Consider the following 24,425-nt stretch of genomic DNA (forward strand, 5'->3'; position numbering starts at 1 on the left):
AGATGAAAAAGATAGGAAAGGCAGAACAAAGAAAAGATAAAATCTGGGCCAGGGAGGTCTCTCTTAATCTTTGTCTTATTCTAAGTAAGTCTTGTATGAAGAATAGCTTCCTGTATACCACGTCCAGGGGAAAATAGGAAACTTCTAGGAAGTCAGCAGAAAGTATACAATGGAACAAACTCAGGAGAAGGTTTCCAAATAAATAAATAAATAAATAAATAAACATAATGGGTTCACAAGGTATCCCAAGAGCATTACTGCCTATGCCCACAGTGGCCTTGGGTCTAATAAACACAGCTCCTTATGATGGGAAGAGTTGTATTCTCAGATTCTGAAGAAATCCCTTCACAACAGCCCTGGACCCAGCCAATCACATTCTCTCTGAAACATCTTCCTAGTTTTAAAAGAGGAGATCTATTTTATTCTAGATACCTCAGGACCTGGTGGAAAACTCCTAGGACTAGGTTTCAGGCTGTTTCTGGCTCTACTAAGCATGTTTCTGGGTTTGAGAAGGAGCTATGATCCTTCTCTATGAGTGAGGACATAAACAGAAAGTCTTGCTCAGTTCAACACTCAACCCAACAGTGTTTTTCTTGTCAAATACTTGTCGCCTGGTCTCATGTTGCCCACCTAGCAGAACTATGACATTTTATCTAGTAAAAACTGGACCTGTTTAGCACACCATGCCCTAATGTTCGTTGTGTCCCAGCAATGCCACCTTGAGCAGCTTGTAAAAGTCAGGCTCTGTAATATGTGGATGGGCCCAGAGGCTGTTTATACATCAGGAATTTCTCCTTTGTCATGGTTGGGAGCCAAATGTCTGGAGAGTCATGGAGAACAAATGTGAATTTTAGCATTCTACTCTCTAACAAGTCTGGTTAGCATACTACTTTTCTTTGGGTTATTTTAGAGACAGCACTCCCTCAGCTCAATTCTATTTTATAGGACTTACTATTCCCTAAGAACTGGCAAATCCTTTATATCAACAACTCTACTCTGCCCTATCACAGTTTAGTAGTGGAGTGTGATCCAATTACGGGTGTCTTTAGTGTACCATGCCTTTAATTCCATCACTAAGGAGTCAGGGAAATCTCTATGAGTTTGGGGTTAGCCAGATTACAGAGCAAGTTCCAGGTCAGTCTCCAAAACTACACTGAATAAATAAATGCAAAAAATAAAGAAACACAATACCATTTACACCATGCACAAAACGTTAACTCCGGTACTTCTAGAAACAATAGAGAAACGGGGACTGTCAAAGTTTGGCAAGTTGCCTTCCATGTGCACAAAAAGCATGTTGGTGTTGACTACAATGATGTTTCTACACAAATCTCCCCAATGGAAATGCTTTCCACAGATGCAGACAAAAGAGTGAAGGATTCCCAGGCCAGCACCAGGGGGCTGGGGATTTGCTAAGACCACATGGGACCTCACAGAACACTGAATGTGGCTCCAGGTTCCCACCCAGCCACCCTCTAGGAGGGTCTTACCCACCATTTCTCATGCTTCTCCATCTTGGGATAGCATCCCCTCACTCACCCTGCTGTGGATTCTGTACTGATCTGTATGCCCCTCACATCCCATACAGCAGTGCTCACAGCACAGCAAACAATCCCTTGTGCCTGTCCTGCTGTGAAACCAAGCCTGAAGCATGACTCCAGGAAGTGTCCTGGGAGACCTGTGACTGATGGTTTGGCCCAGTGACCCTGATAGGCTGGTGAGGCTTGAATGACAAGAACACTTCCTTAAGGGTTAAAGTGTGCTTAAAGTCACAGCACAAGGGGCCCTGGCCCAGGCTTCTATTCCATACCTGGGCCTTTAAGAGATCTGCAGAGACTCAGATTTCAGTATCACTCACCCCTGTCTCCAGGAGATGACTCACCTCTCCTCCTGCAGTTCACAGGTTCATCCTCTTCCTCCTCCATACCATGTGCTGAGTTTGCACAGACCATGACACAGTGTGGACTGGAGTGATTCTCTCATTCAACAGATGGAAGGGAGACCAGGATAGTAAAATATAGACATTTTTATGATACAGAAGAATGTGTTTGAGCTGGTATTTGGTGGCATAAGACTTTAATCCCAGCACTCGGGAGGCAGAGGCAGGAAGATCTCTGTGAGTTTAAGGCCAACCTTGTCAACAATGGCTTGTTGTATGACAGCCTCCAAAGCCACTGAGAAACCCTGTGCCAAAACCCAAAGGAGAAGGAGAAGGAGAAGGAGAAGGAGAAGGAGAAGAAGAAGAAGAAGAAGAAGAAGAAGAAGAAGAAGAAGAAGAAGAAGAAGAAGAAGAAGAAGAAGAAGTTTCTTCTATGGTTTTTTGCTGAGTTCAGGAGAACTAACTCTACTTTGTACTAGGTATTCACAGACACCTCAGACAATCATGAGAGAAATCCAAGAAACAGATCATAAAAAAGATGATATGTCTTTCTCCTGCCAGAAGACTTGGTGACAGCTCCATTGTATTGGGAGTTTTATTCCTGAAATTCATGTAAAAATCTTGAGAAATGAATAATGTTAAAAAACATAATCTTCTGGTAAGTTGAACACTAGAGAGAACAGGGCTGTGAAAAATGCCTTCAGGAACGTTATGCTGAGTCAGCACATCTTCCTCAGTCGGCAGGTGAAAAACACACTTGCATCATTCAATGTTCTCTACTGGAACAGTACTGGGACAATGAGTCTCTCTGTGTTTGTAGAAAGTGGATTCATTAGAATGTCTCACAGGCTCTGGCCCAGCTAGTCCAACAGTGGCTTTCTAGGAATGGAAAGTTATTGTCTGGTTTATGAGTCTAAGCATCTAAGGTGTTCTTCAATATTGAGTATTTCAAAGAAGTGGGCTCTAAAGCTATTGAAGGTCTCAGTTTGCAAGGATCCCATGTTTACAGAGATCACTTAGCACAGAAAGTTTCCTACAAGTTTACCATGAAACCAAGGATCTAGAAGAAGGCAATAACTGCCACATAGTTAAGTAGAAGTAATTTGCACATTTATGGTCTCAGGATTCACTGGCTGGAGCAACTTCTATGATTGTGTACTAGGGCCTGGTTTTATGACTGTTAGGGTAAGAGGCTATCTGGTTCCCAGTCTTCTCCAGACAAGGGAGTACCTGCAGATGTCTTTGCAGCTGCTCATGGGTCTGAGCTTCTGGCCACTTAATCCATGGTCAGGGGATTTATGACTGGCAAGTCAGGCTTCCATCCAGTTCCCAGTTTTCTTAAGACAATGTGGTAGGGGTGAGCTTAAGTCCCTTCTTGTGGGAACTGTTTGTGGCTCCCTGTCACATCATGTATTTGGGGACTTTTATTTTCCCCATCACATTTCAAGGGTTTATCTGTGTAGCCCTGGACCTCATTCTGCGGACCTGGATAGCCTCAAACTCAGAAAATCCGACTGCCTCCCTCTGTCTCCTGAGTGCTGGGGTTAAACACACACACTGACAACAAGCAGATAAAGGTGGATCCCATCAAGTTTTTCAATCTAAGGTTTCTCTGTGTGTCTTTGACTATCCTGGAACTCATTCTGCCAGTCTGACCTGGAGCTCACAGAGATCTGCTTGACTCTGAAGGTGCTGGAGAAGTGAGGTTGGTCTGCAATGGTGAAATGCTGGAATTTTTAAAGCTGCAATGTTCACCACATGATCCACACCATTATTTCACATCATAGCTTCATGTGCTATGGTTATGTATATATGCAATTATCATTTGAAAGTCCAAGTTCTTCACACCCCCATCATTTTCCCATGGGGAACTTCATCTTGAAGTCCTGCCTTCAAAGGGATTATCCAGAGATGCTTTATAATGTCATGGCTATGTGATTTATGAAAAACACAACAAAACAAAATTCCATAATTTTGTGTGTCTGTAATATGATTACAAAGTTTTTGACCATGACAGTTTTGTGGAGACCAGAAGTCAACTTCATGGGGTCTACTTTTGACCTACAACAAGTGAAACAATAGACCCATAAAATTCTAATTTCCGGTGCTGGGCATTGTTGATGCAGGCCTTTAATCCCAGCACTGGGTAGGCAGAGGCAGGCAGATCTCTGTGTGTTCAAGGCCAGCCTGGTCTACAATGGTAATTTCCAGAAGAGTTTCCAAAACAATACAGAGAAACCCTGTCTAGGAAAAAAAAGAATTCTAATTTCCCTGTAATCCCATTGTGGGAAAAGACTTGAGTCTAGCAAATGAGAATGTCAATACTGAAGAAACATTTACTTCTTTTTTTCCTTTAAAAAGCTTTATATTATTTTATAAACTATTTTTTAACCTTTCAAAAATTACATTAATGTTTAACATGCATTCAAATAACTTTCTTTTTTTCAGTTTAAATTTAGATAAGAAACAAAGTTGCTTCACAAGTCAGATCCAGGTCCCTCTCCCATTCCCTCCCCTCCTCCAATGCCCTCCCCCAACCCCCCCCGTTATCCCCTCATTCCCCCAGGGAGGGTGAGGCCCTCCATGGGGGTGTCCATAGTCTGTCATTTCATATAGGGTAGGGCCTAGACCCTTCCCCAAGAGTTCAGAGTGAGAGTGCACCTCACATTGTTCTATGGGAGTCCAAAGTCCGTGTGTATACTTGGGATGGGTACTGATCTGCTGCCCAAGGCTCAATAGGTTCCCTAGGCCTCCTCACTGACACCCAAATTCAGAGGGTATTGATCAGTCCCATGCTGGATTCCCAGGCTGATGCCTGGGATTCAAGAGTTAACCTTTGTCTGGTCAGCTGTTTCTGGGAGTTAAACCAGCCCAGTCTTAATCCCTTTGATCACCAGTCCTCTCTCTCTGTTACTGGCTTTCTTGAGTTCAGCTCAGTACTTAACCAGCCACTAAATGAAGTTTCTGTTTCCCAGACTCTCTGGCCATAGGATTGTAGGCTGGCACTCCCCAGATCTATGTCTAAAATCCATATATGAGAGAGTACATGCCATGTTTCTCTTTTTGTGACTGGGTTACCTCACTCAGGATGGTTTCTTCTAGTGTCATCCATTTGCCTGCGAATCTCATGATTCCATTATTTTTTTCTGCTGAATAGTACTCCATTGTGTAGATGTACCACATTTTCTCTATCCACTCTTCGGGTGAGGGACATCTAGGTTGCTTCCAAGTTCTGGCTATTACAAATAAAGCTGCTATGAACATAGTGGAACAGACATCTTTGTTGTATGAATGGGCATCTTTTGGATATATGCCTAAGAGTGGAGTTGCTGGGTCTTGTGGTAGGTTTATTCCCATTTTTCTGAGGAATCTCCATACTGATTTCCAAAGTGGCTGAAGCAGTTGGCACTCCCACCAGCAATGGAGGAGTGTTCCCCTTTCACCACATCCTCTCCAGCATAAATTGTCATTGGTGTTTTTGATTTTAGCCATTCTGACAGGAGTGAGATGGTATCTCAGAGTTCTTTTGATTTGCATTTCCCGGATGGCTAAGGATGTTGAGCACTTTCTCAAGTGCCTCTCAGCCATTTTAGACTCCTCTATTGAAAACTCTCTATTTAGTTCTGCAGCCCACTTTTTAATTGGGTCCTTTGCTGTTTTGGAGACTTGCTTCTTGAGTTCTTTGTAAATTTTGGAGATCAACCCTCTGTCAGATGTGGGATTAGTGAATATTTTTTCCCATTCTGTGGGCTGCCTTTTTGTCTTGCTGACTGTGTCCTTTGCCTTACAGAAGCTTCTCAGTTTCAGTAGGTCCCATTTATTAATTGTTGATCTCACTGTCTGTGCTACTGGTGTTATGTTCAGGAAGCTGTCTCCTGTACCAATTCGTTCAAGGGTACCACCCAATTTCTCTTCTAAGAGGTTCAGTGTGGCAGGATTTATGTTGAGGTCTTTGATCCATTTGGACTTAAGTTTTGTGCATGGTGATAAACATGGATCGATCCGCATTCTTCTACATGCCAGTCTCCAATTATGCCAGCACCATTTGTTGAAGATGCTTTCTTTATTCCATTGTATATGTTTAGCTTCTTTGTCAAAAATCAGATGTTCGTACGTGTGTGGGTTAATACCTGGATTTTCAATTCGATTCCATTGGTCTACCTGTCTATTTTTGTGCCAATACCAAGCTGTTTTCAGGACTATAGCTCTATAATAGAGCTTGAGGTCAGGGATGGTGATGCCTCCGGGCGTTGCCTTGTTGACCAGGGTTGTTTTGGCTATCCTGAGTCTTTTGTTTTTCCATACAAAATTGATTATTGTTCTTTCAAGGTCTGTGAAGAATTGTGCTGGGATTTTAATGGGGACTGCATTGAATCTGTAGATTGCTTTTGGCAGGATTGCCATTTTTACTACATTGATCCTACCTATCCAAGAGCATGGGAGATCTTTCCATTTTCTGAGGGCTTCTTTAATTTCTTTCTTTAAAGATTCAAAGTTCTTATGATACAGGTCTTTCACTTGTTTGCTTAGCGTTACCCCAAGGTATTTTATGTTGTTTGTGGCAATTGTAAAGGGTGATGTTTCTCTGATTTCTCTTTCAGCCCTTTTATCATCTGTATATAGTAGGGCTACTGATTTTCTTGAGTTGATCTTGTAGCCTGCCACTTTGCTGAAGGTGTTAATCAGCTGTAAGAGTTCCCTGGTAGAGTTCTTTGGGTCATTGATGTAAACTATCATATCGTCTGCAAACAGTGAAAGTTTGACCTCTTCCTTCCCAATTTGTATCCCCTTGATCCCCCTTTGTTGTCGTATGTCAATAGCTAGAACTTCAAGTACCATGTTGAAAAGGTATGGAGAGAGTGGACAGCCTTGTTTTGTTCCTGATTTTAGAGGAATTGCGTTGAGTTTCTGTCCATTTGGTTTGATGTTTAAGTATGTCCCTCTTATCCCAGATCTCTCCAAGACCTTTATCATGAAGGGGTGTTGGATTTTGTCAAAGGCTTTTTCAGCATCTAGTGAGATGATCATGTGATTTTTGTTTTCAGCTTGTTTATATGGTGGATTACATTGATGGATTTTCGTATGTTGAATCATCCCTGCATCCCTGGGATGAAACCTACTTGATCGTGGTGAAGGATTGTTTTGACGTGTTCTTGGATCCGATTTGCCAGTATTTTATTGAGTATTTTTGCATCAATGTTCATGAGGGATATTGGTCTGAAGTTCTCTTTCTTAGTTGTATCTTTGTGTGGCTTGGGGATCAAGGTTATTGAAGCCTCATAGAAAGAGTTTGGCAAAGACCCTTCTGCTTCTATTGTGTGGAACACTTTGAGAAGAATTGGTATAAGCTGTTCTTTGAATTTCTGGTAGAATTCTGCACTGAGGCCATCTGGACCTGGACTTTTTTTGGTTGGGAGACTTTTGATGACAGCTTCTATTTCCATAGGGGTTATAGGTCTATTTAAATTGCTTATCTTTTCTTGATTTAGTTTTGGCAAATGATAGCTGTCCAGGAAGTCATACATTTCCTTTAAATTTTCGAATTTTGTGGAGTACAGGTTTTCAAAGTATGAGCTAATGATTCTCTGGATTTCCTCAGAGTCTGTTGTTATGTCCCCCTTTTCATTTCTGATTTTGTTAATTTTCGTGTTCACTCTCTGCTGTTTGGTAAGTTTGGACAAAGGTTTGTCTATCTTGTTGATTTTCTCAAAGAACCAACTCTTCGTTGCATTGATTCTTTGTATTGTTTTCCTGGTTTCTACTTTATTGATTTCAGCCCTCAGTTTGACTATTTCCTGGCATCTACTCCTCCTGGGGGAGTTTGCTTCTTTGTGTTCTAGAGCTCTTAGCTGTGATGTTAATTCTCTGGTATAACTGTTCTCCTGTTTCTTCATGTGAGCACTTAGTGCTATGAACTTCCCCCGTAGCACTGCTTTCAAAATGTCCCATAGGTTTGGGTAAGTTGTGTCTTCATTGGTTGGAGTTTTCCTTCCAACATTTTCTGTAGGGCTGGGTTAGTGGACACATATTGCTTGAATCTAGTTTTGTCATGGAATATCTTGTTTTGTCCGTCTATAGTGACTGAGAGCTTTGCCAGGTATAGTAGTCTGTGCTGGCATCCATGGTCTCTTAGTGTAGGCAGAATATCTATCCAGGACCTTCTGGCTTTCAGAGTTTCCATGGAGAAATCAGGTGTAATTCTGATAGGTCTGCCTTTATATGTTACTTGACCTTTTTCCTTAGCTGCTCTTAATATTCTTTCTTTATTCTGTATGTTTGGGGTCTTGATTATTATGTGGTGAGGGGATTTTTTTTGTGGTCCACTCTATTTGGTGTTCTGTAGGCTTCTTGTACCTTCATTGGCATGTCTTTCTTAAGGTTGGGAACGTTTTCTTCTATGATTTTGTTGAATATGCCTTCTGCCCCTTTGAGGTGGATTTCTTCTCCTTCTTCTATACCTATTATTCTTAGGTTTGGTCTTTTCATGGTGTCCCATATTTCCTGGATGTTTTGTGTTAAGGATTTGTTGGATTTAAGGTTTTCTTTGGTTGATAAATCCATTTCTCCTAGTGTATCTTCAACACTTGAGATTCTCTCTTCCATCTCTTCTATTCTGTTGGTAATGCTTGTATTGGTAGTGCCTGACTGTTTGTCCAGCTTTTCTATTTTCTGCCTTTCTTCAGATTGTCTTTTTTTTAATGTCTCTATTTCAGTTTTCAACCCTTGCAGTGTTTGCATTGCTTCTTGCAATTTTCTGTTTATCTGTTCGTCCGTTTGTTGCCTTTTATGAATTTTTTGGTTTGTTTCTTCTTCCATTTTTTTCATTTTTTGCTTTGTTTTTTGTTCCATTTCTTGAATTTTTTGCTTTGTTTCTTCTTCCATTTCCTGCCTTTTTTGGTATGTTTCTTCTTCCAATTCTTGCATTTTTTGCTTTGTTTTTTTTCCATTTCTTGCATTTTTTGCTTCATTTCTTCTTCCATTTCCTGGCTTTTTTGGTTTGTTTTTTCATCCAATTCGTGCATTTTTTGGTTTGTTTTTCTTCCATTTCTTGCATTTTTTGGGTTTTTTCTTCCATTTCTTTGAGGGATTTTCCAAAAGCCTCTTTTAGGGCCTCTATCATTTTCATGAAAGTGCTTTTAAAGTGTTCTCTTCTGCTTTGTTCGCATTGGAATGTTGGGGTCTTGCTGGTGTGGAGTCTCTAGAATCTGGCGGTGTCATATTTGTTTTTCTGTTGCTGACTGTGTTTTTGTATTGTCTCTTTCCCATCTCTTCTTCTAATGGGTGCAGAAAGAGCCCCTTACTGGTCTGGGGACCAGAGTTCCCTTTTGGTGGGTGCTAGCAAGTCCAATAATCTGATGGTTCTTCTATTCCTTGTCCAAATGCTGGTCCGTGGGCGGAGAAGAAGAACAGGAATCTGGGGTGCTTAGCCTCCTACCTGGTCCCCTGGATCCTATGCTGAGTCCTGTTGTACCTGATCCGGAACAGCTACTCCCCTGGTCTCCCTGGCTCCTCTGGTTTCCTGGTCTCGTTGGTGGGAGAGAAGATCTGGAGTTTGGGGTGCTTGGCTCCCACCGGGATTGGGAGCTCTGTGCAGTTCCCAGGCGATCTGCAGGCACTGGAGCACAGGCCGGCAAGCCGGCCTGTTTACCTGATGCTGCAGGAGGGATAGCTACTTCCCTGGACTCCCAGGCTCCTCTCGTTTCCTGGTCTCGATGGTGGGAGAGAAGATCTGGAGTCTGGGGTGCTTGGCTCCCGCCAGGTTTGGGAGCTCTGTGCAGTTCCCAGGCGATCTGCAGGCACTGGAACACAGGCCGGGAAGCCAGCCTGTTTACCTGATGCTGCAGGAGGAAGAGCTGTTTCCCTGTACTCCCAGTCTCCTCTGGTTTCCTGGTCTCGTTGGTGGGAGAGAAGATCTGGAGTCTGGGGTGCTTGGCTCCCGCCAGGTTTGGGAGCTCTGTGCAGTTCTCAGGTGATCTGCAGGCAGTGGAACACAGGCCGGGAAGCCGGCCTGTTTACCTGATGCTGCTGGAGGGATAGCTACTTCCCTGGACTCCTAGGTTCCTCTTGTTTCCTCGAAACATTTACTTCTTATCTGACCACTTTACAGAATAAACAAAAAATGAGAATGTGTGAGTTTTTAGAGATGGGGAAAATTCATTATTTGCTTTCATTTGATTATTTAACTTTACCTATATTTCCCTTCTATCTAAGCCTGTTAGGACCCTAGGGATGGATTATCTACCCTGTATTTTCTTTATAGCTCCAAATTATTCAAACAGAATAAATATGTTTTAATTTTTCATTATTTCTGTAAAATTTTTTCTTCAAGAACCCGTCTTGACTCCAGAGTATCTGCATTTATTTGGGTGTGTCACTAGATAACTTGAATCTTTTAATTGACTTACTAAGGATGAGTGACTAAGGCTGAATGGTTAGGGTAGTCAGCACACAGGTTCTGGTACTAACTCCAGTAACAGAAGAAGATTCCCATGAAATGTACCCTTTCTGCCTTAAAGTCCACTGTCTTCCAACTATGAGAAATATTATTTTACATCGAGTCTATTATAAGTCATCATAGGACCTGGGAAGAGTTTTGCCTTATTCTGCAAATGGTGAAATCCAGGTTGATGGAGATAAGTAAATTTGGAATATGCTAATATGCTAAGGGCAATTCCTCATGTGACGTGTCCCATCATTCTAATGCCTCTCTATGTGAAAGTGAAGCCAACTAATCCATGCATGTTGGCAGATGCGTGTAATCATGGTACTCAGTAAATGGAGGTAGGAATTGAAAAGTCATCCAAGATGATAATGGTCAATGTGGTATGGTGGGAGGACCACCGAACAAAGGGAGACTGTGACTGCTCTAAGACCTTCTGCGTAATCTTCCCTGAAGCTCTATTACTTCAGGGCTATGGCACCAGCCCAGCAATTGTTAGCTAAGGTACTTACCACACCATCTTTCCAATTCTTTTTTAAAATAAATTTTATTTCAATTAGAAACAATTTTAGTTTACATATCAATCCCAGTTCTCTAACATTCCCATCCTCTCATGCTTGCTACTGACCCCACTATCCCAACTTCATCGATCCCCAGGGATGGAAAGACCTTCCATGGGGGATCATAAAATTCTGTCATATCATTTGGAGAAGGGCGTAGACCCTACCTGGTGTGTCTAGGCTGAGAGAGAATCCCCCTATCCCCCTATGGTGAATGGGCTCCTGAAGCACATTCATGCACTAGGGATAAATACTGGTTCCCCTGTAGAAGCTCCATTAGGTCTACCCCAGGCCATTTAACTGACAGTGGCTAGGCCAACCCCCAGCATCTAGGCTGAGACAAATTCCCTCTATGTGGAATGGGTTCCTGTCAGGAACTTCCAGCCATCAGTCAGCAACGCTGTATCACGTACTCATAGAGGAGCTGTGACACTAAGACCACCCTGCCACCCCTTCTGACATAAAGCAAATTCCAAGTAACAAGCCTGCAGTTTACCTGTCAGTTAAAGTTTAGATTAATTGGAATACTACAAGGTCCTCAGGAGATAGGCCTGAGCAGTAGTAAATTGTAATAGATAGGATTGGGCCCTGCTGTCAGTTTACCAAGCAACACAGGAGTTCCTACCCTTGACCTCTTGCCCTGTAGATTAGGTAGCCAGGCAACACAGCAGACCACCTCTCCCACTGACCTCTTACCCCTGCAGCTGCAAGCACATCCTTCCCCCTTCCCCTCCTCACTTCTCCTATATAAATCCCTTTGGGATGAAATAAAGTTGTTGCCTTGATCAGAATCCTGTCTTGGTGTCTATTCCTGTATCCCCTGTCCTCCATCTTTCTTCTAGGTGTCTACCAGACCCATGTTTAATGTCCTGCGGGTCGGGAGAGGTTTGCAAAGTAAAACTGAATGCTAGGGATAAATACTAAAAAACAAACAAAGGCTCCATAAATTGCTGAGGCCTCCTCACTGATCTTCATGTTCAGTGGGTCTGGATCAGTCCTAGGCTCTTTTCCCAGCTATCAGTCTGGTGTCCATGAGCTCTCCCTTGTTCAGGTCAGGTGTCTGTGAGGGTTTCTTCAGCCTGGTCTTGGCCCCTTTGCTCATAACTCCTCTCTCTCTGCAACTGGATTCCAGGAGTTCAGCTCAGTGCTTAGCTGTGGGTGTCTGCTTCTGCTTCCATCAGCCAACTGGATGGAGACTCTAGGATGGCATACAAGGAAATCATCAATTTCATTATCAAGAAACAGCATTTAAGGGAGCTTAGATTGTTAGTTGGGGTCTTTACATTTCCCTAGTGCCAGATTCTTCCTTAAACCTATAATGGCTCCCTCTATTATGGCCTCTCTTTTCCCGCTCTCCTCTATTGTTCCCCTGACTCAACCTTCCTGCTCCCTCATTTCCTCCTCCCCCATCCTCTTCTCCCCTTCTGTTTCTCCTACCTCCCTCTCTCCTCCCCCATGCTCCCTATTTGTTCAGGAGCTCTAGTCCCTTTCCCCTTCTCAGGGGGACAATCGCTGGCTTTTATTTGCTGAGTCTGAACTGAGGTGACTCCAGGAGAAGACCTGCCCTTGGTACCCTGAGGGCTGGGAATGGATCTGTGCTACCAAACACTGCCTAGACTCACAGCAGCCTCTCTCCACCCACACCTCCCTGTTATAGTGGAAGGTTACCCCACCCTGCATTCTCTGCCTCTTCAAGGAACCAATGCCTGTAGTCTACAGGATGTTAGAAAAGGGAATAATTCTCCACCCTTACTCCTGCTGAATGTGAGTACCTAGTCCTGACTCATCCCTTCCCACACTGTCCCTTTCCAGCTGGACGAAGCCAGAATTAAACAGAGGCCCCTGTACTCAGGGAGTCTAGATTGTTTAGGTGGAAGCCCTAGCAGTTTCTGTATCTATGGAGTGAGGTTGGAATGTTTGGTTGCCCCGTTCAAAACCCTGCCCTAAAGATGCCAATGATGGGTGTTCACATGCAGTCACCTCAGTTCAGACTCTACCCCTGAAAAGCCCACTATTGCCAGCTCCATGCACAGAGGGTTGGGGGGAATGGCTGGTCGGGTGGTAAATGCCCCCACCTCAGGATTCACCTCTTGGATTCTGGTTTTCTCTTCCCCTGGGGCCACACAGGAATTCTTTGCTCAGATTAAGCCACTGTGCTGTCTCTTATGCTCACCTGGTCCTGTCACTCAGGTCTCGCCAGCCAATCAGAATCTTCAGTGGGCCCACCAGTCAGATGGGAGGAATCTGGTGGAATGTTCTCTGCTGTGCCTTTGGTTCTGTGTGCCTAACCCAGAGATGGAGAACCTGGGAAAGGCACAGTCTCTATCTATCTCTCTGTTTCTGTCTCTCTCTCCCTCTCTGTCTCTCTCTCCTATCTCTCTGTATCTCTCTCCTCTCTCTCCCTTCTCCCTCTCTCTTCATCTCTGTCTCCCTCTCCCTCCTCTCTCCCTCTTTGTCTTTCTCTCCTCTGCCTCTCTCTCTCCTCTGTCTCTCTATCCCTCTCTCTGTCTCCATCTCTCTCTGTCTCTCTTTCTCCTTTCTTCCTTTTTGTCTCTCTCCTCTCTTGTCTCCTTCTCTCTGTGTCTCTCTTTCCCTCTCCTTGCTCTCTCCTCTGTCTATGTCTCTCTCTTCTTCTCTCTGTCTCTCTTTCAGTCTCCTCTCTCTCTCCTCTCTGTCGGTCTCTCCCTTTCTCCCTCATTCTCTCTCTAAATTCTCCTTCTCCACCCTCTGTCTCTCTGTCTCTCTTGGGTGTCAGAGAGACAAAGATTGCATCTCCTGGAGCAGGAATGCCTCGTTGTCTCTTTTTTATTATCTGTGTAAATAGGTCCCCAATAAAACCCTCATTACTCATTTATCTTGGGTCCAGTGAACTCATTAACACCCGTCTTCACATGAAATAATATTTTATTGAAAATGAACATAAGTATGAAGACTAACGTCTCTGCCAAATTGTTTATATGAATAGGGATTTCTCTTCCATGAATTCTACCCATTACCTGATATCAAGATGTTACAAAAAGGGTTTAAAATATGAACAGGGTTACAGATGTGGATGAACAAAATTATTACAAGTTCATTGCCAGAAACTAGGTCAGGTTTAAGGGAACTTTCTGTAGTCTTTGCTACAGAAAGACTTGAGGGTCTACCCATCTTGGGAATATGCATGATCTGTCACAAACCCAAACACTAATATCACATAATTAAATTCAATCAATTCTCTAACCAAACAGATTTTCACAGGTGAAGATTTTCTCTTGTATGCACTCATTTCTGTATCCCAGGGGTTGAGGCATTTAGAGTCTTAGCGTTTCCTTTCATCATGCATTGGCTCATGGAATGGAAAGCAAGAATTTAGGATTTAATTTAGACCAATAGACTGATCCCAAAGATGATTTTTTATGCAATTTAAAAAAACCATGAACACAAAAAGGGTTACCTTATCAGTGAACTCGTAGGACTGTACTCGTTGGACTGTACATACCAGTTTGCAGAGGCAAACACAATAGAGACATCACAATGCTTGAGCAGATTCATGACACTTCAGATGTTTTCCCCCAGAATCTTGTGTAACTAAATGTGTGTTCATTGAAGATCTTACCAAATCATTTATACCAAGATTTCCTTCAGTATTAAAATTTTCAGGAGCTCACAGATTATTGAGGTATGCAGAATGCACAGCTTTACCAAACTGCTTACAATTAAGGGGTTTCTCTGCAGTGTGATTTCTTACAAAGGTTTTAACACATTGGTCTCATTCACATGGTCAGTCTACATTATGTGTTCTTTTATGGTATTGAAGTCTTCTGACATATGAATAGGCTTTACCGCATTGATTACATTACTATGGTATCTCTCAAGTGTGTGTTCTTTTATGATATTTGAGATCATTGGTGTGTGAAAAGGCTTTACCACATTGATTGTATTCAATAGGTTTCTCTCCCATATGTGTTCTTTTATGATATTGAAGACTTCTAACATTTGAATAGGCTTTACTGCATTGATTACATACATAGGGTTTCTCACCAGTGTGTGTTTTTATGTGTCTTCTAATCTCACTATGACTTTCATAGGCTTTAACACAGTGATTACAAGCATAGGGTTTCTCTCACGTGTGTGATCTTTTATGCCTTTGAAGATGACTCTGGCTTGGAAAAGCTTTACCACAGTGATAACATTCATAGGGTTTCTCTCCAGTATGCATTCTTTGATGTACTTGAAGATGCTTGACTTGTGAAAAAGCTTTACCACATTGATTGCAGTTGTAGGGTCTCTCTCCAGTGTGTGATCTTTTATGTACCTGAAGATGACTATGACTTGCAAATGCTTTACCACAGTGATTACATGCATAGGTTTCGTCTCCAGTGTGTGTACTTATATGCCTTTTAAGATCACTATGACTTACAAAAGCTTTATAACAGGGATTACATGCATAGGGTTTCTCTCCAGTGTGTGCTCTTTTGTGTCTTTGGAGTTTAGAGCGATCTGAAAATGCTTTGTCACACTGATTACATTCATAGATTTCCCTCCAGTGTGTGTTCTTTTATAAGACCACTGACATGAGAAAAAGCTATACCACGCTGATTGCCTCCATAGTGTTTTTCTCTAATATGTGTTGTTTTATGACTTATGACACTGCTGTGTTTAGAAAAAGCTTTAGCAACGAATAAAGTAAAAGAAAAAATAGAAAAAACACTAAAAAAGAGAAAAAAAGAAAAGAAAAAAAAAGAAAAAGCTTTACCACATTAATTACATTCATGGGCTGTCTTCCCAGAACCTGTTGTTTTATGGAGTTTAAGACAACTGTAACATGCTAAGACTTCACCATATTGAAAACTTTCATATGGTTTCCCTACAGGATGAATGTTTTCATGTCTTTGAAGATGCCTGCAACACACAAATGTTTTAACACATTGAGTGTATTCACAGGGTTTTCTGTCCAGGATGGGTTCTTTCATTACTGCAAAGATAATTGGCACATGTAAAAGCTTTACCACTTCCATTATATTGATGAATCATGGTTTCTATATACATTGAATCTAAAATTTTGCCTACTTGCAAAGATGAATCAGTTCTTAAGTTTTATATTCATGATGCTTCCATTATGAGGGGTTGCTTTGTGGCTATGAAGATACCTGTGACAGTGAGTTAGAGCCTTTATTTCATGGCCAGCATCTATGCCATCTTATTTATGTGAGATTTTTCCCATATTCAAGAAGAGCTGGATGAACTCAGAGCTTTGCCATACAGCTTTCATAAGTTTTCCTGTATTTTGAATTATATATCTTTGGCTGAATATGCCAGGACAAATGACATATTCATATATTCCAGGACTCAGAGGGCTTTTCTGCATTGTGAGTTCATTGGTGTCATCCCAAGGAAGTTGGAAATTCAATTATCTGTAATCTTGCATCAGATTTAACACAGCTACTCAAGGTGGGGAACTACTATATAACATTCATATTTTCTAGGATCCCTGAGAGTGAGGGGAGCTACATTGCTTCTTTCCATATTCTAAGCTCACATAGCTTGTATTTAGAGCGATATATGATATTCTTTCATTTTCATGTTTTTTTGAGACAGTATTCTCTGTGTAGCTTTGGATTTTGTCCTAGAACTCATTCTATTGACCAGGCTGGCCTCAAACTCACAGAAATCCAGCCGCCTATGCCTACTGTGTGGTGGAATTAAAGGTATGCACTACCACTGCCCCGCTGGACAATATACTCTTACTAAAGCAAGAATAACAAAACGCTTGCACATTTCATTCCCACAATTTGGCTTTCTTTTCCCCAGAAACAGGTCATATATGTATTAAGTTTCCTCCAAAACAAACTTCTTGACTCTCATAATCTGACCCTTTCAATATACTTAGCAAAGTCACAAACATATGAGTAATGACTGCTTCTCTATAGAATCTTTATTTCTTAAAAGTTCTTGGACATAAACATATCACCTATTCTACGAATATACTGTTTAAAATATCTGAGTGGTATGAAACTAAAAGGATTGGCATTTCTACAGCACAGACCTCAATGGGGTGTAATACAAATTTGCATAAGCTTGCACTTGAATATTACCTTTTATTTCTTCTAGAACTGTCACAATGTTCTTCAATTTTATGGTCTTCCCACTTGTAGCATAAAATAGAATACCAGAAAATGCATATAATATGAACAGAAATGGCATCAATTTTAAGTTAATATCATCAATGAACATTAGAACTATGCCATATTCACCTAAGTTTCCCTTTTCTCAATCAAAATTACATAAGAGTATCAACAACAAAGAAACAGACTTCCCCTTATTTTAAATTATGAAGGAAATTCCAGTCTCACCTATGGCAGTGAGGTTCCTGTGGGTCTCCACCATCACATCCTTGTAGAGACTTTTCTGGGATGGATCCAGCAAAGCCCACTCTTCCTGAGTGAAGTTGATGTGCACATCATCATAGATCATTGAATCCTAAAATAACCCACACTTGAGTAATACAGGAAGTGTGATATTCACATTGTAAATGTATACTTCTTTGACAATATATTCAGATAATTCTGGGTCTCTCACACTTATTTCATGACATGGACATTGGAATGTATTCACCCAGTCACTTTAGAAGGAAACTGAATATGACGCAAACATGTACCATTTCTTGGATCTTTAAGTAGAATATAGCCTTGAGAAAGAAATCCCAATGAACAGACATAAAGGGAGAGGCAAGCCAGCAGATCAAAATTACTGAGAACACATCAGAGAAATTGTATGATACAGTCAGCTTATCAGATCAATACACAAGTCCCTGGTACCAACTTCTATCTATGTTAGGTTTTTATTGTCGTGAAGAGACTCCATGATCCACAGAAACTCTTACAAAGATAAAATTTAATTGAAGTCTGTTGCTTAAAATTTCAGAGGTTCAGTTGAGCATCCTCATGGCAGGGGGCAAGGACACATCTATGCAGATGTGGTGTTGGAGGTTAGAGCCCTTACATCTTGACACAGAGACAGTAGAACATTGACTGACTCAGTGGGCAGCATCCTGAGTATGAGCAACCTCAATGCCTGACCCCAGAGTGACATAACTTCCTCTAACAAGGAAAAGCCCACTCCAACAAAGCCACACCTCCTAGTCCAGGTGTGTGCCAACAATGCCTGGCTGGCTCTCCATTTTATTATCAATATATCATGGCCTTAGGGAAAGCACAAAAGACCTAGGCCCCAAGCTGTTAGTAGCTGTCCTGAAAATGTTCCTCCTCTTTGCCTGAGGGCATAAATGAAATCCTTGGTTGATCAGACAAGTCCTTAACACAACAGTGTTTCACACTTTGAATAGTTGTCACTGGTGTCCCATTGTCCACTTGGCAGAACATTGAATTTCTCTAGAGGAAAACTGGAATTGTGTGGCACACCAGGCCCTAATGTTCACTGTGACCCAGTAATACCCCCTTGAGCAGCTTTTAAAAGCCCAGTTCTTAACTGGGCATTGGTGTCACAGGCCTTTAATGCCAGCACTTCAGAAGCATAGGCAGGTGGATCTCTGTGAGTTAAAGACCTGCCTGGTCTACAAGAGCTAGTTTCAGGACAGCTTCCAAAGCCACACATAGACTCTGTCTCAAAACAAAGAAACAAACAAGAAAAAAGAGCATCCCTGTCCTGTGATATGGGGATGGGCCTATGGCCTGTTTTTAAATCAGGTTTTTCTCATTTGTCATGGTTTGGAGCCAGATGTTTGGACAGTCATGGAGAACAAATTCATATTTTATCATCCTAATCTCTAACAGACCTGGTTTGCATAACAATTAACTTCGGGTTATTTTAGAGTCAGCACTCCCTCAGGTAAACTCTATTTTGCAGGATTTACTATTCCCTAAAAATTGGTAAATCCTTTATATCAAAAATTCTACTCTTCCACATCACAGCTTAATAGTGGAGTGTGATCCAACATAAGAATGCCATTTACAGTCTTCTTTGTGGCCCATGCCTTTAATCCAAGCACACAGGAGGAATAGTCAGGCAAATATTTCTGAGTTTGGGTTAGTCTGGTCTACATTGCAAGTTCCAGGCTCCAAAGCTACACAGAGATATCCTGTCTCAAATAAAAAAACAAATATAAATAAATATAAAGAAAGAAAGAAAAGGAATACCGTTTACACCATGCACAAAATTAACTCCAATTGGATCTTATACCTAAATGTTAAATGTGTGTAGAATACACACATTAGAGAAACTAGGCCTCTCCAAGTTTAACAACGTGGTTCCATAAGCACCAAACCCACGTTGTTGTTGACTACAAAGATGTTTCTACACAAATCTCCCTGTTAGAAATGTTTTCCACAGACACAGTCCAAAGACTGAAGTTTTCACAGGCTAGCACCAGGGTCTGAGGAGTTGCCAGGACCACATGGTACCTCACAGAGCACTGAATGTGGCTGCAGGTTCCCACCCAGCTTCAGGGAGGGCCTGCCACACTGTCCCCTACACTTCCCCATCCTGTCCTCCCCATCTTGGGAGAGCATCCCCTCACTCACCATGCTATGGCTTCTATGCTTATCCATGCTCCCCTCACATCCCCTACACCTGTCCTGCTGTGAAACCAAGCCTGCAACATGGCTCCAGGAAGTGTCCTGTGAGACCTGTAACTGGCAGGTTGGACAGGCGGAACTGATTGGCTGGTGATGCTAAAGTGACAAGAACACTTCCTTAAGGGTCGGAGTGTGCTTAAAGCCACAGAACAGGGGTCCCTGGCCCTGGTTTCTGCTTCAGACCGGATCCTTTTAGAGATCTGCAGAGACATGGATTTCAGTATCACTCTCTATCTCCTGTCTCCAGAGGACGACCCAGGTCTCCTCCTGCAGTTCACAGGTTCCTCCTTTTCCTCCTCTTCCACACCATGTGCCGAGCTTTCACAGACCATGACACACTGCGGACTAGAATGATTCCCTTATTTAACAGATGGAAGTGAGCCCAGTTATTAAAAAATAATGAGATTTTTAGGATACAAAAAAGGTGTGTGTGTGTGTGCTGGGAAATGGTTGTACATACCTGTAATCCCAGCATTCAGGAGGCAGGTGGATCTCTGTGAGTTTGACACCAGCCTGGTCTACAGGAGCCACTAGGCCCATCCCCATTTCAAGGAACAGGCCAAAAATAAGCTTCTCAAGGAGGCATTGAAGGGTCTCAACCAAACTTAAATCCTGGTGTGCCACATTTCCAGTTTTCTTCTTGAGATAAGCATAGTAGGACACCAGGTGACAACTATTTGAATATCAAGGTCTTGGGACGGTACTCTAAGTGCCTGATAATTTGACAATAAGCAGAGATCTTTCTCTAAAACCAGGAAGCTCTTTGGGAGAGCCAGTAATGTTCCAGGGTCAGGGCATTTGTGGAGGTTTTGCTTTAGATCCTGAGAGCCAAATTCTCCCCACTACATGGAGCTGTGGTTATCTGTCCCAAGGACACTGTGGGCTTAGTCAGTAATGTTCTTGAGATACCCTCTGGTCCTCTTGTGTAGTGTCATTTGACTAGCTACCTCGTGAATTTGTCCCTTCTTATGACTGCATAAATGTCTCCTATTCCCTTCATTTGCCCCCTGGGATTAGTATACAATCTGCAATTCTCCTAAGAAGTTTAAATCCCAGCACTCCAGAGGAAGAAGCAGGCAGATCTCTGTGAGTTCCAGGCCAGGTAACTGGTGTACTTAGGAATTTATTCTAGGACATATCTTTGCTGTGTAATCCTCTGATATGCCTAAATGGCTAGACCTACAAGTCGCCTGTCTCTATTTAATTTGTTCAAAGTATAACCTGGATAATGAACTTAAAAGACACTGAAGGATGATGGCATGTGTGGAATGCAAGTGTTTCTAAGCTGACTCCTCTTTGAGCATTAGGGAGAGGTGGATGCATGACATCATTAAACATATTTTTCTTTACTATTCTCCCTGGGGAGGCACAGTAATTTCAGGATGGCTGCATTTCCATCTGGTTAGAAAATACATTTCTAAGACAAACTCTTATGTTGACTTAGTTGACTTTGATTATAGTCTGTTGCTTTCTAGGGCATTGACCTTTCTGTCCTCTATATCATACTTCCAAAATTATTAAATGACTATACCACCTCAGAAGACCTTTTGTTGTTGTTGTTGCTATTTTGTTGTTGTTTTGGAGACAGGGATTCTTTGTATTGCTTTGGGGATTGCCCTGGAACTCACTCTGTAGAAAAGGTTGGCCGTGAACTCAAAGAGATCTGCCTGCCTCTGCCTCTTCAGTGCTGGGATTAAAATTGTGAGCCTGGCCACCTCTGAGGTTTACAATCTTCCATTTGAGTGATGTAGCCTGCTTTGCAAAGCAGTCACAGGAAAAGGATTTGCATGTGGAGCTTTGCTTCTGCCTTCAGATCAAAAGAGGAGGAACAGTTTACATAGCAAGGAAACAGGGCAGGATATCAGCTGCTTGAGTCACCAATATTAAAAAGGACCTGATTGTGGCTTATTTTTGTAATATCCCAGCATGCTTTAAGTCATGTCATGTGAATGAACACAGGCCAGTGTACAGCTTGGAAAGTTTATCTTGAGCTAATGACTATTGAATTTGTAATTTAGCTACTCTCCCATGCAGATGTGTGTGTGCAATCCTGGTTGACAAAGTAAAGTCAGTTCAGAGGACTGAGGCTCAGGTCATTGGCTGTTAACTCCATGTATCCGCATACAGCACTCAGTAGCTAAACTTTTACATAGGAAAATGTCATATGATGCCTTTTTAATGGCATTCTCTCCCTACCAGGAAAGTGCCTTCTGTTTCAAAGTCAGTATCAGTGTTCTTTCAATTCTCTTTGTCTCCTTAAAAAAATTAATTATTGGGGCTGGAGAGGTGGCTCTGAGATTAAGAGCACTGACTGCTCTTCCAGAGGTCCCAAGTTAAGTTTCCAGCAACCACAGGGTAGCTTAGTGATGACCTTCTAAAATGCAATCTGATGCCCTCTTCTATTATGTGGGTAGAACACTGTATATGCAATAAATAAATAAACAAAAATCTTAAAAATATCAATTTTTGATTGTTTTAATTTTCATTTTCTTTGAATGCATTACTGCCATAATCCTTTTTGTTCATTTTCCCCACTGTTACCTGCTTTAAGAATTTCATTTCATTTTCTCTTAATTGCTTTTATTTACTTATTCATATGTATCAGTTTAGTTCAGTGATTCTCAACCTGTGGCATCACAGCTCCCTTTGGGGGAATCAAATGACCCTATCATAGGACTGGCCTAAGACCACCATAAAAAAAGATATATCTATTACAATACTTACCAGCAAAATTATAGTTCTGAAGTAGCACTGAAAATAATTTGATGGTTGGGGTTGCCACATCATGAGGAACTGTATTAAATGGTCACAGCATTAGGAAAGCTGAGAACAACTGGTTTTTATCAATGTCTACTGTAGCTCAGGTTTGCCTCGTACTGTATAATTGAGAATTATTTGTGCTGGGAGAAGCCTTCCCACCAGCCTGATTCCAGAGCCACATCAGTCACAAATGAACACACAGGATGCTATATTAATTATGAAGCTGTGGCAGTTTTCTTGTTTCTTATTGCCTATCTCTGACTTAAGTATTTACTCCAGAATTGTTAATCTAAGTATTTTTCTTACCGGAGAAAGGGTCCAGACTTCATACGCATATGGTGGCTACTTTGTGACTCCCTGTGTTTCTCCTTCCCATAATCCTCCTCGACTCCTAGTCCCACCTACCTTGCTTTCCTATTGGCCAACAGTGCTTTATTGACATATACATAGGACTTCCCCATCAGCTTTCAATATCTAATCCTGCTTCTGCTGCCCAGTGCTGGAAAGACAGTCATGAAACTCCTTCCAGACTGGGCCTTGACTAGTCTCTGGGAAGGAAAAATAACCAGTGAAAGAATATCCCCCAAGTTTTCTAGATTGTATTGTGAATTTACAAATGAAGTCGGAACCTGTGTGACAATTTCATTCACCAACTGCAAAGCAGGGATTGTAATAGCACAGAAAGGGAGGGGTAAGAAGAAGGAAAAAAGATTTCCTGCTGTGACAGTCATTGACATTAGTAATGTAGAGTCAAGTAAGCAATTTTAGATGGTTCATAAATGTCCTGACTGGCCATTTCTTAGTTTCCTTGATCAGGCAATCAAAAATCCAGATAAATAACAAAATTTTCATGAAATCAAATACCTGTAGTTACACCACTGCACCATAAATAGAAGAATCAAATAAAAATGGTGTTGCCATGCCTAACATGACTGTTTGTTCCATATTTAAGGTGATAGCTCTGAGAGATATGCTGTGAGTAGTACTTGCTGTGCTCTAATGCAAATCCCTAGTCTTTGGAGAACACAGCCATAAAGCCTGTTTCAACTTTTTAATCATATTTTTGGTGTTATATTTACATTATTTCCACTGTCTCTTTCCTGACTATAAGGCCTCCCAAAGCCCCTACCTTATGTTATCATCCATGGCCTGTTTTTGTTTAACCACAGATGCTGTTTGGATGTGACCTGTGTTTGGTTGCAGGACCACCCAGCTATAAAGCATAGGGTTTTCTGTGCTGGACATTGAGTGTGAAACTGAATGTGCACACACAGGACCCTGTGCCTTGTAAGGGGAACAGGAAGTACTCTGGGAGAGTGGAGGATTTTCCTGAACTAAGAATTTTCCATTGCTGGAGAGATGGCTCAGTGGCTAAAAGAACTGGCTGATAGTATGCAGACAGAACACTGTATACATAATAAATTAATTAGTAAATTAAATAAAATGAGTAAATAAAAGAATTTTCCAGATCAGGACCCTGCCTGACTGTAGTGTGGAAGGGCAAAGCTGGGAGGGCCTGTGTAGTCTGAGTCAATTCCATCCCTGCTCACACAGTAGGGTGACTGCTCATGTCCTGAAGCCCAGCTGGGTTGTCTTAGCTAATGAGGAACTTTGGGAAGGCTTAGCCTTCAGGAAAACTGGCACGAGGTGGCTCACAAGTTCTTTCCAGTATTCTCCTCTTGCTCTGCTGTGAAGAGCTGTGAGGGAGTCCTCAAGCCATACCATGGTGAGTGTGTGGTCGCCACTGTCCCCAGACCATTTCAAGGACTGCATGAGACTTCAAGGACAGGGAGTGTGGCTATAGCTTCCCACCCTAATCCAGGGAATACAGACCACACTGGCTTCAGCATCTCAAGATGTGCCACTCCACATATGGTCACAGCAGCCCCTTGCTCACCATGCTGTGGTTTTCCAGCTCACCCTTGCTCAAAGCACAGCACACAAAACCACTTGCTCCAGTTTGTCTTCAAAGTCGAGCCTGGAAGGATTCTGCATCAATTTTGACAGGCAGGTTGCTTAGGGCTCTGATTGGCTAGTAAGGCCTGAGTGGTGAGCTCACCTCCCATCTGGTTACAGAGTGTTTAAAGATGCAGCACAATAGTTCCTGACCCTTCCTTCCATCCCAGGCAAAGTCTTTATCTAGGTGAGCAGAGATCTGCATTTCTACAGCACTTGCCTCTAGCTCCAACAGCTGAACCTGCTGTCTTTCT

The 24,425-nt window shown here is 42.0% G+C and overlaps 1 protein-coding gene across 1 annotated transcript; it reads right to left on the reverse strand.

Moving 5' to 3' along the window:
* Window positions 1–16,952: 16,952 nt before the first annotated feature.
* LOC121139432 (zinc finger protein 431-like) lies at window positions 16,953–17,341 on the reverse strand (the record flags this gene model as incomplete). Its single annotated transcript, XM_040743317.1, has 2 exons — window positions 16,953–17,017; window positions 17,215–17,341. Coding segments are annotated over 2 exons (192 nt in total), but the record flags the coding sequence as incomplete, so codon positions are not given.
* Between the last annotated feature and the right edge of the window lie 7,084 nt (window positions 17,342–24,425).

The sequence above is a fragment of the Mesocricetus auratus genome, unplaced genomic scaffold (genome assembly GCF_017639785.1).
Source record: "Mesocricetus auratus isolate SY011 unplaced genomic scaffold, BCM_Maur_2.0 Super-Scaffold_15014, whole genome shotgun sequence".
In the NCBI taxonomy this organism is placed as follows: domain Eukaryota; kingdom Metazoa; phylum Chordata; class Mammalia; order Rodentia; family Cricetidae; genus Mesocricetus; species Mesocricetus auratus.